At 36.5% G+C, this 15,183-nt stretch overlaps 3 protein-coding genes across 3 annotated transcripts; 1 reads left to right on the forward strand and 2 right to left on the reverse strand.

The window, feature by feature from the left end:
- Nucleotides 1-102: 102 nt before the first annotated feature.
- LOC111782328 (ubiquinol-cytochrome C chaperone family protein) lies at nucleotides 103-5,218 on the forward strand. The gene is made up of 7 exons (XM_023663188.2): nucleotides 103-328; nucleotides 666-879; nucleotides 1,520-1,686; nucleotides 2,447-2,571; nucleotides 3,193-3,256; nucleotides 3,412-3,460; nucleotides 4,907-5,218. The coding sequence occupies exons 1-7, from the start codon at nucleotides 155-157 to the stop codon at nucleotides 4,987-4,989; spliced, it is 876 nt and encodes a 291-aa protein (XP_023518956.2). The 5' UTR covers nucleotides 103-154; the 3' UTR covers nucleotides 4,990-5,218.
- Nucleotides 5,219-6,224: 1,006 nt separating this feature from the next.
- LOC111781662 (protein NODULATION SIGNALING PATHWAY 2-like) lies at nucleotides 6,225-7,712 on the reverse strand. Its single transcript, XM_023662347.2, has one exon. The coding sequence runs from the start codon at nucleotides 7,710-7,712 to the stop codon at nucleotides 6,225-6,227; it is 1,488 nt and encodes a 495-aa protein (XP_023518115.2).
- Nucleotides 7,713-10,454: 2,742 nt separating this feature from the next.
- On the reverse strand, nucleotides 10,455-14,086 carry LOC111780978 (autophagy-related protein 13b). Its single transcript, XM_023661361.2, has 3 exons — nucleotides 12,383-14,086; nucleotides 12,135-12,304; nucleotides 10,455-10,942 (listed from the first exon to the last, which is right to left on the reverse strand). The coding sequence occupies exons 1-3, from the start codon at nucleotides 13,709-13,711 to the stop codon at nucleotides 10,579-10,581; spliced, it is 1,863 nt and encodes a 620-aa protein (XP_023517129.2). The 5' UTR covers nucleotides 13,712-14,086; the 3' UTR covers nucleotides 10,455-10,578.
- Nucleotides 14,087-15,183: the final 1,097 nt, after the last annotated feature.

Raw genomic sequence — 15,183 nt, forward strand, 5'->3', positions numbered from 1 at the left:
TTATTATTATTATTATTATTATTTTCAACTCACATTAACTTAACCTTAAATATTTGTTGAATGTAAAAAAAAGAAAATAAATAAATAAAATTATGATATTAAGCCCAATTTCCCGAACCCAAACCCCCGAAGAGCTGTAGCTGTAGCAGTAGCAATGTTGGCGAAGTGGAGCAGAATCCCCCGCCATCTCTGGAGGATTGGAGCGGAAAGCCACTTGAAAATTAGTGCCGATCTCCATGTTTTCCATCATCGAAGCTACGCCAAAGTTGCAGCCGCCGTTGCACCCAATATCGGTCAATTGGGAAAGGGTTTATCCAGCGGCCATGTGGTGTGTATTTCTTTCACTAATTTCAAGTTCCGCAAGAGAGTTCTGGTGCTTGTTTTTTTCCTCGATTCAAATTGTGTGTCACTATTAATTTATGCATTAGATGACGATTTAATCATTATTCTGGCAATTTAAGCTAGTTTTGTGGCAATTTATGCATTAGATGAAATCAATGTTCTTTTTCCTTGATGGTTTCTCTAAATTCAGTTTTGGTTAACCAAGCTTTTGATTCAATTATTTCATTCTGAATTGGAGTTTCGCAAGGATTCATGTGCTTAGCTTGAATTGTTTGTTCGTTGGTTATCCTGCAACTGCAACTGAAATATTTGATTATAAACAGGTGCATTTGGATAAATTGTTCTTGTCCAAGCCTTGTTCTCTAGCTTTGGCCAAGGAATCACCATTGAGAATGGATGAACCACAGTATGAGGGAATTAAGCGTCTTTTTCTCAGGATGATGTTGTTTTATAGTAAACAAAGCCAGCATATTCGAGCGGCAAATGTCATATACCGGCGAATTGTTTCTCAAGTTGATAAACCTGCCATATATGATGGTAATCCTTTCTGCCATCTATGATTTAGTTGGGAATTTGCAAACATTATGGTAAAGAATCAGTACATGAAATTTTCATCTCTTGCTGTTTTTTAAAAAAATAGTACAAGACCTCAAGATTCGAGAGGAATACACCATTAATTATACAGTGACAAGAAGCTAACTGTTAATGTCATGCAATCCATTGGATCATGACCACACTAAACGAGTAGCGGTTGAAGACACTTCATGAAGGAGAAGCTGGACAATGGACTAATTTGTCGACTGTTCGTGTCTACTTGAAATCAATAAACTGATACGTGATACCCTAACCAAAGGACTAAGTGTCTTCGAGGACAATTTTTAGCAAGCTAGGAACGGGAAACATCGATTCACTAGCTTGAGCCAAGTCTTAAATAGGTGGAGTATTCAAATATTCTGCATATAATGGCTGGATGTTGACCCACAGTAATCAGAAAGGCTTCGTCCAACTAGTTCAAGTACTAGAGCTTTATAAGATCTAGGAGCTAGAATTAATTGCTGTATTATTTTATTGTGTGCCTAAATTAAAATTATTAGCAAATTTGTGACTATTTTTCTGTTCACAGCTGGCAACAATAGCTTGAAAGTTGTGTGGTATTCTTGTTCTTCTCAATGTGCAGTGTTCAATTTGGAGAAAACGTTTAAAACAACATTCTCTCTGCTTGTTCTTCACATGTGGCTTTGCCTGCGACGCTTGAAAGAAGAAGGAAAGGAAGGTGTTGAACGTGGGCAATACGTGTATGAAATTTACAATCATGATGTGGAGCTAAGAGTGTCTAAAGCTGGGGTTTGTAACCAACGCATACATTTTAATCCATGATTTTCTAACATTTAGATTCATTAAATTTTCAATGCTTCTATTGCATATATTATGTCTCTGTGTATGGCATGCACCCTTTGTATTACCTATGTTTTTCCAAGATGTTCATATTCAAAGTTTAAAAAAATCATCACCTTAAAAGATTAAGATAGTAACTGTTGAATAAATTGTACTCATGTATTGAAGGCAAGAATTATTGTATAATGAGGAATAAGGCATTCCTTATCCCACAATTGCAGTGTCTCCACATTTTCCTGTTTGATACCCAAGTAGCTGTACAATGAGTTAGTTTTTGTTCCAATAAACAAGATAGTTTTATAAACACCTTCAAAATAACTCTATAAGAGATCCTCAGCTGTGGATATTGTTGGAAAGGATGGAGAGGATAGTGGAGTAATGAAGAGGATTCTAATGAGGACTTGGAGCTTAGCTCATAGGGTGGAATCTAGGGAGTTCCTTGACATAGCTAAGTTATATTTTTTTCTTGTATTTCCAATATTATTATTATTTTAATCTCTTCCATATTATTTGTTGTATTTTAGATTATCCTTCTTTGGCAATGAAAACTGAGATGTTTAGTTTTCATATTGAGATCTGTAGGGACGAAACGTTGTGAATATCATAAATTTGTAGTGCAAAACTGTTTGTGAGTGATACCACATATACATGCTACCATGAAATAGGCTTTACATATGAGGAGGTATTTTACTTTATTTTTCACTGGCAGGTCAATTTGCTTTTGATTCGTTGGATGAAAGATTTAGAGAAAATCTTTTATGGAAATATTGTTGCTTATGATTCTGCCATGCTTCCAGAAGCTGGACAAGATGAGCTGCGGAATGTAATATGGAAGTAAGGCTTTCTTTACATTTTCATAGTTGTAACCTTTGAAGTTTTATGCAATATCACCTTTTTAATCCGAGTGACAACAAAACAACACACTGCAATGTGAATCTACTGGACGAGCATACGACCAATTGAGACACCCCTATAGCCTCTTCGGTACCTACTTCCATGATGGATCTTTCCTAGCCTTTTAGTTGTTCTTTCTAACATTTTCGACCATGTCTATGAAGGAAAAAAACATTGAAAGAATTAGGGAACAAGTAATATTTCTTTTGACCGTGAATTATCGATTGCTTTTTGAATCCTGTGAGTCTCAGTCAAACACAACTACTTTCTTGTCAACAACCACCCAAATAAAAATGCCTAGATACGGCCGATTTGCTACAAGGGAGGTTTCCCTATTTCAAAGGATTCAAAGGAAGGCATTTCATTCTCTATCAAGAATTCATGGTAGAACCCTTCTCGAAATGGAATGGACATTCACAAAACTCAATCCAAATGCCCCCTAAACTGAAAATAAGAATCATGATTTTGCATCTTTTTTAAATAAATTATTTTTTCTTATTTTTCTGTTGACAATTATCCTTTGTACCCTTCTTTCCAGTATTTGATTGTCGTATTTTACAGGAATATATATTCTGAAGATGGATCATCAATGCCAAATGATGCTGCTGCATTACGAGCAGTGCAGGTAAGTTTTTGCCATGATTAATTCTGCATGATGTGACCTTGATTCTAAGGGAACATCCCATATCCAAAGTTTATATTTGGAGTCAAAGCCATCATCTCTTAGACATATTCTTTAGATGATTCAATGACTTGTTTTTTTCTTTTATGTAAATGCAGGCAATGGCTAGGTATACGCGTCGTGAAGTTACTTGCTTGTCCATGACAGGTAGATTGAAATTTTATTCTTTATACACACATTCTCATATATATCGTGAAGTTACTTGCTTGTCCATGATGGGTAGATTGAAATTTTATTCTTTATACACACATTCTCATATATATTCTGTAGCTGCTCAATGGTTTGTTAGGAATCATGACCCTCCACAATGGTATGATATTATCTACTTTGAGCATAGACTCTTATAACTTTGCTTTTGATTTTTCCAAAAGGCCTCATACCAATGAAGATGTATTCTCCGTGCTTATAAATCCATGATCATCTCCTTAATTAGCTAATATGGGACTCCCCACTGATGAATAATACTTTGCTTTCCACGGAAAGGTGACATATTCATAGATAACCTCCTTTGTAGCTTTAGCTTTGGAGAATCTGTTTGCCCCATCGTTCAAAATTTATGGATGAATGAATATTGAAAGCACTGATGTTAATACCCTGTACTTTCACTCTGGCCCAATTTCCATTGTATTTTGCTCATGGATCGTGTCTTCCATGTTCATTGTTAAAGAGAGAAGAATGATGGTAAATTTGTTCAACCTCGTATCAATAGGGCAATAGGTCTACATCTTTGTTCGTAGACCTAGGGTCGTGTCCAGATCATCAGGATGAAACCAAGCATCAAAGGAGAAAATTTCCCAGATTCCTCAAAAGATGTTTATTATGAACAAAAAGTAAGCCAATAACGGAATCTTTGTAACGGCCCAAGTCCACCGCTAGCAGATATTGTCCTCTTTGGGTCTTCCCTTTCGAGCTTCCCCTCAAAGTTTTTAAAACGTGTCTGCTAAGGAGAGGTTTATACACCCTTATAAAGAATGCTTCGTTCTCGTCCCAACCGATGTGAGATCTCACAATCTACCCCTTTAGGGCTCAGCGTCCTTGCTAGCACTCGTTCCTTTCTCTAATCGATGTGGGACCCTCCAATCTACTCCCTTCGGAGCCCAGCGTCCTTGCTGGCACACCGCCTCATATGTCCAACCCCTTCGGGCTTAGCCTCCTCACTGGCACATCACCCGGTAGCTGGTTCTGATACCATTTGTAACTACTCAAGCCCACCGCTAGCAGATATTATCCTGTTTGGACTTTCTCTTTCCCTTTCGGGCTTCCCTTCAAGGCTTTTAAAATGCATCAGCTAGGGAGAGGTTTCCACACTCTTCGTTCTCATCCCCAACCGACGGGATCTCACAAATTAATCCTCTATTTATAGTAGATAACTAATGGGTTAACCTACAACCTTCTACTAACTAGGTAAACGGTTAACTAATTACTAACTAAAACAATTAGCCATTCAAATCAAAATAGTTACTAATTATGCTACATCACATTATCTGTCTTAACTCTGGAAATCCCAGTATTTTGAAGTCACGAATCTGTAAATTCTTAACCTGCAAGTTTCATTCAATTTCTGACTGACAAATTCTGCATTTGAACTGACAGACAAAGAAGCAATTTTTTCTGGGAACTTCGTGTTCACTTCAATGGAATCTGAGAAGCCAAGCTCGAAGGGTGGAGGAAGATGATAATGCTGAATACTATTGGTTGTGTCCTATCTTCCAAATTCAAAGAATGAAGAAGACATTCTATCAGTAATTCACCTAATAATTAGCAATAGAACTTTTAGAGAAGGTTTTACTCTTACCCTTTATTCATTTGCTTGATTAAATTTAATTGCTTTCGGATCTTTATATGATTAAATGTTGTACAAGTTACAAATTTATATATAAAAAAAAAAACAAATGATTTTTGTCATGTCTATTCGTTTAAATGGCATCAATTCTCTGCCGTTGGATGTCTCTTTCAAGGAAAAAATCAAAAGGGATGAAGTAGTAAAACCATCAACTTGAGTATCTGCAAAAACAAAAAAAATTTGCAGGCCGGTGAAGATTAAGTTGCTATCACCGAAGAAGAGCAAACCGAGTTTGAAACTCGTGAATATATTGGAAAAACGCATAAATAAATCCTCGCGATAGTTTGTTTTGAATATAACTTAGCTGATTAAATCGTTCTATACAAAGTAGATAAGAGAGTTCTTCTTTCAACTAACTCAAGTCAACCGAAGATTAGCAACTCGGATGAATCATAGGTATAAAAGATTTTAAGGTGAAAAAACACCAAAACATCGACATCAGTAAGCGAAGAATCCTAAAAACATATGCCCAACTAAAGACAAAGTTGAAGTTGTCATTGTGTTTGTTCCTCATATTTTGCTCCAAGAAACAGTTTATTACATCAGGTGTTTTGTCTTGAAGTTGTAATTAAATAAGGTTATTATAATGGGTCCATGCCCAAGAAAAAAAGTTCCATTTTGTTTGTTCATTATCGAAAATTCTCCTGTTTTAGACGGCAACTGAAGTGATTGAAGAACAATGTTTATTGGAGTACTGAATTTTTTATTCATAAATTATTATGCCTACGATGATCGTTGTAACGGCTCAAGCCCACTGCTACAGATATTGTATTCTTTGGACTTTCTTTTTCGAGCTTCTACACAAAGTTTGTAAAACGCGTATGTCAGGGAGAGGTTTTCATACCCTTATAATGAGTGTTCCGTTTTCCTCCTCAATCGATGTGAGATCTCACAATCATACTCGTTCTAATTAATCATTACTTTCACTATTCTCTCTAAATCGTGAGTAATTCAATTTGATCTCGGACCTAACTAGTTAAGATATATAAAAAGGCTAGAGAAATGTGTTCATATATTATATACACCTAATAACAATATTGAAAAAAAGAATGAAATGATTGTATTTGTTCATATTTTTGCTGTTGGAACCCAAATTGTAGCTGAACACAAAGGCCTTGACTTCCAGCACAAACTTAGGCTGCCATTCTCATGCTGAACCCAGAAATCTCCTCTGAACAGAGTAATCAAATACTTAGCTTGAGAACAATTGAAAGAACTGAAAGGGATTTTCTTGTAGCCTTTCAAGTAATCAAACGCCTTTTCCCGCAAGTTCATCGCATTTTTATCACAAGGGAATTGGCTGACTGACTCCAAAATTCGTGTCCCCAAGAACTCATCCATCACCTGTTTAAACCCATTTTCATAAACCCCAGAAAAGCATCTCAAAAGTGAATCTGAAAGAGATGAAAAATGGTGAAAAGCCTCAAAGAAAAACTCCACAAACGACATGGGTTGAGCCTTAGAGACCTTAAAAAGCTCTTCTTCAACAAGAACTACACATTTAGGGGATAGTTTTGCTACCCCATTTAAGAAAGTTTCAAGCTTTGATGAGTTTCTATGGCTTAAACTGTGCAAAATTCCACTGCAATTGGCTATCACCGTCTGACCCAACACTTGAATTTGCTCAAAGTTTTCATCTTTTTCAATACCCATATGATCAAATTTGAAAGGGAGATTGATTGATTTGGCAAATTCACTAAGCCTTCTCCCTGTTTCTTCAATCCTTCTCTGTTCATTTCCATTGCCCTGTTCAATGGCTGTTAGTCTCAACAAGCAAACTTGTTTCTTAGCAGCAAGATCCGCCATTAATGGCGGCCATTGAATCCCTTCCATGATATCAAAATCTATAACATGAATCATTTTTTCTCCTTCTGATGCTTCAAGAATCGCTTGATTAGCAGTGAAATGAGCAAACTTTATGTAAGGGGAAAGCTGCTGCAGCATCAAAAACGCTGACAAGGAGTTCTTATTCATTGTTTGATCTTGTTCTGCCATTTCATGAGTTGCAATATCATAACCAACAGTCTTGTAATGCAGCCCTTGAGTGAAAAACCAAGCCAATTGATTGAATGATGATGAACCCATATCACATAACAGCAAATTCGTGAGCTTTTGAATCAAATTTGAAACAAGGGGATGGTTTTGTGCATCAACAGCATCAGCTGCTGCTAATAACAGATCTGTTAAGCTCTCTTCTTCCATTAACTCTGCTTGAATTCCCTTAAACATAGTTTTGGAGTTTTCTTCTTCTTCTTCTTCATCTTCTTGAACTGATCTTGAATCGCCCATTTCTGGAATGCTTTGATGATCCATGGTGGTAGCGAGGAATTCTTCAAAGTTGTAATTGATTGGATCAAATTGATCCAATTCTTGTTGAACCAGATTTTGATCAGCATATTCCAAAAAGTATCCATCTTGGAGGGAATTTTGAGAGGAGTTTTCTGAGAGAGAAGAACAAGAATTTGTGAGGCTGCATTCACCAAATTCATGGCTTTGTTGGGAAAAGTAAGAGTAATTTGTGAGGAAATCAATGGGTTCAAGTTCCATTGTGTTCATAAAGCTGTTAGCTTTATGAATGAATATTGAAGGGCTAGGGGTATAGTTTCTACTATTCTGTGTGTGTATATATATATATACATACACATATATGAGTATCATTTTGTGGAGGTGGAAGCCCCATGGTGACCACATAAAGCACCCAATTGTAAGAGAGATGATAAGAAATTGATGTAATCATGAACCCAATTGTATGATTATTGATTTAATATTTTGAAGATTCCAACCCTTTTATTTTATTGTGATTTGAATATTGTTTAGGGTGGAATCTACCGGGTATCATTCTAAACTAGGGAAGAATCTTCCCACTATCGTGTCAAAACTTTTAATTCTACTTTATTTTGTGTGATAGGAAATGTCACGAGCAATCAATTGTGTCAACGAGATCGAAATCGAGTTGTTGCGCTTAATATACATCATTTACAAGTAGGACTAGTAGACGTCATTTGAGAGGGGTCGTCTTGTGGCAAAAGGTTTCACACAAACATATGGTATCAAGTATCTCAAGAAGTTTGCTCCTGCAGCCAAATTCAAAATGAAAAATTCATACAAGTCATTTTCTCGTATCTTGGGTCATTATCTGTTTGTAAGGACTTGTAATCTATGACGTGAGTTGGGTCATCCAAGTATTTGCGAGCATGGATATTTGGAATACGGTATGAACCACGAAGTGGGATGGTGGTAGGACTAATTTGTATGTCACCGATCCAATTTGATCTATAATGTCGAAGGGCTTGATGAAGTATGGGCTTAACTTCCCCCTTCCTCCGACCCTTAAGATACCTCTCGTCGGGAACACCTTTAAGAATATCTCATTGCCTACTTCAAACTCTAGATTTTTACATATTACGTCTACGTAACTTTTTTTTTTTTTTTTTTTTTTGTTTTGTTTACCTCAGACCGTGCGCATCTACATCCTAACCTTTTGTATGACCTCATTAGTGACTTGGACAAACTACAAAAATGTTCATAATTTAAAATGGTCAACATTCTTTGATATTCAGTAACAGGAAACATTTTTGTTCATCCAAGACTCATACTTTGAAAGCTCTGTGTAACGCTCACTATGTAGAGCATCAAGTTCACTTAAGGGTTTATTCCGTTACTCCCTTAGATAAGTCATGGGAATTAGCGAGTCAAAAGATTTCACAGTCACTCATAAATACCACGTTGAAACTTACAGTAAATCTTTGAAACATTGTCTTTCTCGACTCCTATATTTAAAAAAAACTTTCGTTTCTTGAGGTGTACTTCTGTTCTTTGCTACTTTAATTAGCTTCTTACATTCAATAAACAACCACATAGCCAGATCAGAACACATATTAGAACTTGCGTTCAAATATTATTAGCATATTCCGTAATAATTAGAGCCAAATTGAGTTGTTTAATTCATATATGATAAAAGAAATTTGGCATAGTGAAGACTTCAAAAGAAACAAAAAAAAAGGGGAATTAAGTTTGTGTTTGATTGGAAACAACATAGAAATGGACAAATGAGTTATGTTTGTGTTAAATTAATAATGGGGTTTTGGGAGAACAAATCTTGGGATCTTTAGGATATTCCTTTGCTTTGCTTTGTTTTCCCTTTTGGGTTTGCTAACTAATCCTCTCATCAATCGCACCATTTTGTGTTCAATCCAACATCAATTTTAATAACATTATCAACTTCATCCTTCCCTCCTATTACTATAATACGAACCACAACGACATCGGTACACATCTAAATCACAAAAGTTTCAAGTTGTAATCTATCTAGAAATAAGTTCAATTTCTTTTAATATTTTTTTATCAAATTTTATGTTCAAGAAGAAACCAAACAGGGTCTAGCTAATTGACCTATTATACGTTTAGATATCTTCTTCGGGATAAATATACTAATCAGATTCTTTATTCAAAGAATAAAAAGCAAAACACCCAGTATCCTTAAAAAGCAGATGGTAAAAGTGACCTCCAATCGAAACAAGAGGTTACTACAGATCCCTCAAGAAGAAAACCACAACTTGAGTTAGATTCGTGTCAAATCATTCATTAAAAGAGTGTGAAAGCTTCTCACTAGCTGATGTTTTTCAAAACTTCGAGGAAAAGTTAAAAAAAAAAAAATTCAAAGAGAACAATATCTACGAGTGTCATATATTGTACCCTAAGAGACAATTATAAACCGAAATAATTGAAAGTAAATTAATTATATTATATATATATATATAGTTTATTAGAGAAAGAGAGAATATATGTGGAATGTTCCAAAGGAACCAAGTTGGTAGGTAAGAAATCCCAAGTACACCACCAACCAGACACAACTTGAAGCCTACAATGTCACATCCTTCATTTTTAATTATTATTTTTCTTAATTTTTTAATTTTTAAAATTTTAAATTACTATTTCAAAATTCGATATTTAATAATAATAATAATTAGTGAGAATGAAAGGAATATATTTGTCTTATTGTATGTATGGGTTATGCTTAAAATAATCATATTCATAAATTAATTAAGGTTTTCCAAAGTGTTTTGATGTAATAATTAAGGGAATAATAATAATAATAATAATAATAATTGGTGGTTTATTTAATAATAATAATGTTTTTATTAGTTTAAATCATGACTTTTTTAGATCACGTCACCACACATATTTTCATTTTCAATCATTTATTTAATTACTTTATTAACAACCAAACTGAACCTTTTTTCTAAGCTTACGTTTGCTTTTAAAAATATTTTAAAAAAAATAAATAAATAATTGAGATTATTTGAACAATAATCAAAGAGTTGAATTTATATTATTTACAGAGTCTATTTGTGATATGGTCATTAATTACTGTACATGTAATGAATGTATGATTTAAATATGCACATAACATGATATGAGATCATTGCCTGAGAAGCAAATTCTTCATCTCTCTGTAGCTCTCTAGTTCTTCCAATGCATCAGCTGTAGTTTTAGAGGCTGTGATGCTAGAGGAAGCGGCGTACCGACCCTTTGAAGGCGCTATCGTCTCACATAGCTGGGTTCCCTGCTGCTGGATGTTTCTGCTGCTTGAGGAACCAGGTGTCGGGGGTCGTGAGAGATTCGGGCTTGAATTAGGGAAATCTTGGCGAAGTGGTGGAGCCTTTTGAAGCATACGTACTAGGGCGCCAACAGCTGCGTCTTGTGATTTTCGGATTGGGAAAAATCCGCTGGGTTCGAGCATGTCGCAGAGATTGCTGCTGCCTTTAGGGTCGAACGACTCGGGTCTGGAAGAGATTTAAAGTACAGATTCAATAAGGCAGTCAATAGATATAGAATACACATTTGATTGGATGTTATGTTCTCTAATGGCAAGAAGGATATAAAAGAATAATAATAAGAAGGATATACACATTTAAGTTAACAATCATATTGGAGGTGGGTGTGTTCAAGTACGGACCATAGAGCCAACGATTGTTTAAAACACCTCGAAGTCATTACACAACCGATGTGAGATCTCACAATCCACCCCTATTCAGAGTCTAGTACTTGTTCCCTTGTCTCCAATCGATGTGAGACCCCCATCCCAATTCACCCCCCTTCGAGGCCAACGTCCTTGTTGGGACACCGCCTCGTGTCAAGTGGGATCTTACAATATCAACAATCTTCCCTCCCACACCAAGATTAACATTTGACTTGCCATTCTAACCCCAAAATGCTCTCTAGTACAATGGGGTCAGTTTCAGTAGTCCTAGAATCAAACCTCCCTTGTTGAAATCTTTGGGATCCTACCTAAGTCTTGTTCAATATAGTAATACCGTCCTCACTCACACACTGTCCGGTGTCTGGCTCTAATACCATTTATAATAACAGCCCAAGCCCACTGCTAGCAGATATTATCCGCTTTGGCCTGTTATGTATCGCCGATAGCCTCACGATTTTAAAATGCAGGTTAAGGAGAGATTTTTACAACTCCTATAAAGGGTGCTTCGTTCTCCTCTTACAATACTAATCTAGATACGTAGCACTTAATTTGGTACATGGTCGTCAGCCATTTTATCTTTCACCTAGACAAATATAAGACCATACACCTACGTGGTGGAACGTGAAATACCAATGATCTAACGGGTTTCCAACTCAAAACTAGGTGACTATTGCTTTCAACAATACAATACTGTAAAACGACATCGAACCCAAAAGCTTAAGTTGTTGGGTTACGGTAAACTAACAAAAAAATAAATGAGACCTCCTACTCTAATACTACGTTAAATCACCAGTAAGCTCAAACGTTTAAGGTTTAAGCGATTAGGTTATGGTAAATTTAATCTTATATCGATGAAGAGAACTTAAAGCAGCCTTGTAAAATTCATCCCTCCATGGCATTATAGGCTTTCTAAATTTATAACTACAGTGGAAATATAATGCACATAAGAAGTACTAAAAGAGTTCAAAGTAGAAGGCAGTGATCTCCAACATTACCTGCTACCTCCATCTGTCATCTCATTATCATCATCAAAGGGGCAAGGAAACTCTGGATCGTCTAAATCATCTGGAAAAGATGTACTGGGACTTCTAGAAATTGGTGAGTTATTCGATGATACCCTCCAGCCCGAAATTCGTCGGCTTTCATCTCTTCCGAAAGACGATGACTAAAGAAGATAAAAACCAATCAGGACATTGAACACAGCACATTCGGGGAGGGAATAATGATAAGCAGAAATATATACCTTTCCAAATGCAGAGCCTGCCTGCAATGGACCAACATCTCTATTGATTCTAGGAATACCTGGTCCAAACGCTTTAAGGGGAGGCGATGGTGGCAAATTCGGTCTGCTTAACAATGCAGGGGAGTGGGGAAGCTTTGCTGTAGGTGCACTTTGAGGAGCGCTTTCAGATTGCAATCGACCGTTTGGTAATCGCTTTACAGGAATGCCAATGGGTGGTGAGGGCGAAAAGACGAGGGAAGGATAATATTCATCATAATTCATATTATCTTTATGTCCCATAACCATTTGTGAAGGCAAGCTTGAAGGAGGCAAACGACAAAAGGCTGGATTTGAAATTGTAGCATGAGACTCCGAATTCGTTGGTGAAGGAGAAAACGAGATTGGGGGGGAGGGTCTACATCGGTCATAACTCCAACTATGTCGTCTTGAGAATGGCAACGACGATGAAGATCCATGAGATGTTGCTATTGTTACAGGAAGTGTTGGAAACCTTTTCAATGGATCGGCTAACGGGCTCCCAACATATTCAGGAATTACTTGAGGAGACATTGGAGTTGATGGTTCAGAGGTTATTTCAGAGAGCGACGAGCGGTATAACACCGAGAGACAGAGTCTACCACAAGAAGTATCCACAGGAGTGAACACAAAATGCTGCATTTCAGCCTCTTCTCTCCGAGAGAACGGCTCGACAAAGGACGACACACGATGAGCAAGAGTAAAGGGATGAATTTGACTAGATGAACTAATATCCTGAAAAACCTTATGTACAGGTAAAAGCCTCAAAAGGGCATATAAAGATCTCAAGAGTAAAATGGTTTTCTTATAGGTATGAGCAGTACTATTACTCGATCTTCTGCTACCTGAATTACTATCCCGATTCTTCCTACTTTCATAATGCACCATCCATCTCTCGACAACCTTTTCACTCATGGACTGACATCCAAACTCCTTCATGGACAAGTTCCTAACAAGATCTTTCCTAGGAGAAACATCAACCGAGTCCAAACCAAATTGTCTCTGGACCAGGACAACATCTATGACCATGGGTTCGTGATAGCTCTGACGCCAGAGATCAATATTCTCTAACGTAGCAGAGCATTCACGAAGGGCCAGATTGAACCATTTATCCCTCGGCCTCATACTAGAGGAGGAGGAGGAAGAGGAAGATGGGGAAGACAAAACTTGTTCGCCACTAAAATTACGCGATGAAATACTACAAGGGGACCTGGATTCAAGTATAATTTGTAAGGTTTTAGGGAAGAATTCAGTTAAAATTTGCTCAACTTTGGCAGTTTCGGAATGAGTATTGTGAGAAGAATTGGAATTCATATCGAAGAACAAAGGAACAAAAAGCAAAACGGGTAAAATTGAAAGAAACCCTTTACCGGAAAATCGAATTGGAGCGCTAGGAACCCCACTTGACTGCGATTCACTGCAAGAGACGAAGGATCGTTGATGTGGGGAAGATCAAATCAGTGGAGAAGGAAACCCCATTTGAAAAGAAATGAAAAAGACGGGGAAATTGGAGGGGAAGAGAAGAAGAAAATGAATCAAGGGTAGCGTATGCGTTACGATGTGATTCTGGAGCTAAGTTGGAGGCTGTAGATCCACTTTTGAGTTTTGAGCTATAGATTATGAACCAAGCTTCGTCCATTCAATGCCCTCGTTTTCCTTAACAAACACATTTATGTTTCAAATCTTCATCCTCTAATCACATCTTCACCAAAAAAAACAAAAAAGGTCAGGTGTGGTTGGGAGAAGTCGGAGTCAGAGTCGAGGACGGAAAATGTATTTTTTTCATCTCGAGTTCCACTTAGATAACAGAGAGAAATCTCCCTGCTCCCTCCCTATCGCCCATTAGAGGCAGGTGTCTATAAAGTTTCGATCTTGCAAATTAAATAGATATCTCTAGCATCAATACCTAAGTTACAAGCTCGAGAATTATGATAACGTAATGATAAAATCCTATATTAGATTATACGTTTCATTTTCATTACCCAAAAGGAATGCAAATAGATAATATTTGCTTTAGATTCAGCGTTTTGTCCATTTTCATCTATCCGTTTTTTTTGATGATATCAAATCCAAGCTTCAAAGATCTCATCTTTTTTTTTGTTATTATTTCTTTTTTGACAAAGCTTTTTAACAACTTTTCCTAACCTTATAATAAGACACGTTACTTCTTGTACCTATGATTCCCTTCAATCGACACACACGCCCTTATTTACTAAAACTATGAGTTATTTGTTTTCTAAAAATTCAGTCATCCCAAATCCAAACAAATTGTAACGGCCCATATCCACTGCTAGCAGATATTGTTCTTGGACTTCCCCTCAAACGGGAAGGTTTCCACACCCTTATAATGGTAGTTTGTTCTCCTCTACAACCAACCTGTGACATCACACAAATCAAACCAAAATAAATTCAAATATAACCCAGTTTTTATGAACTGAGTTGAATAATTCGAGTTATTCGAATCATGAACATCCTAGAATTGAATTCAAAGTTAAATTTCTCTACTTGAATTGAAAATGGGTCGAAAGTTGATAGGTCGACGTTAAATTAGAAAACTTTATGTCCCATCACATGGATTACACGATGCAATGAGTGAGTATAAAGGGAATTATTTTAGGTTGGATTAACCAAATATGAAATAAATAGTTACATAAAGAAAGTTTAAAAGAATGAGTTCATCACTAAAATACAAAAACAAAAAGTAAACAAAAGAAGAATAAGAAGAAGAAAAGGGCAGCCGTACAACTCAGTGGGCAGGCGTGCCAATAATTCCATTGTTGATTACC

This window comes from Cucurbita pepo, chromosome 19 (genome assembly GCF_057944985.1).
Source record: "Cucurbita pepo subsp. pepo isolate OVF chromosome 19, ASM5794498v1, whole genome shotgun sequence".
Taxonomy (NCBI): domain Eukaryota; kingdom Viridiplantae; phylum Streptophyta; class Magnoliopsida; order Cucurbitales; family Cucurbitaceae; genus Cucurbita; species Cucurbita pepo.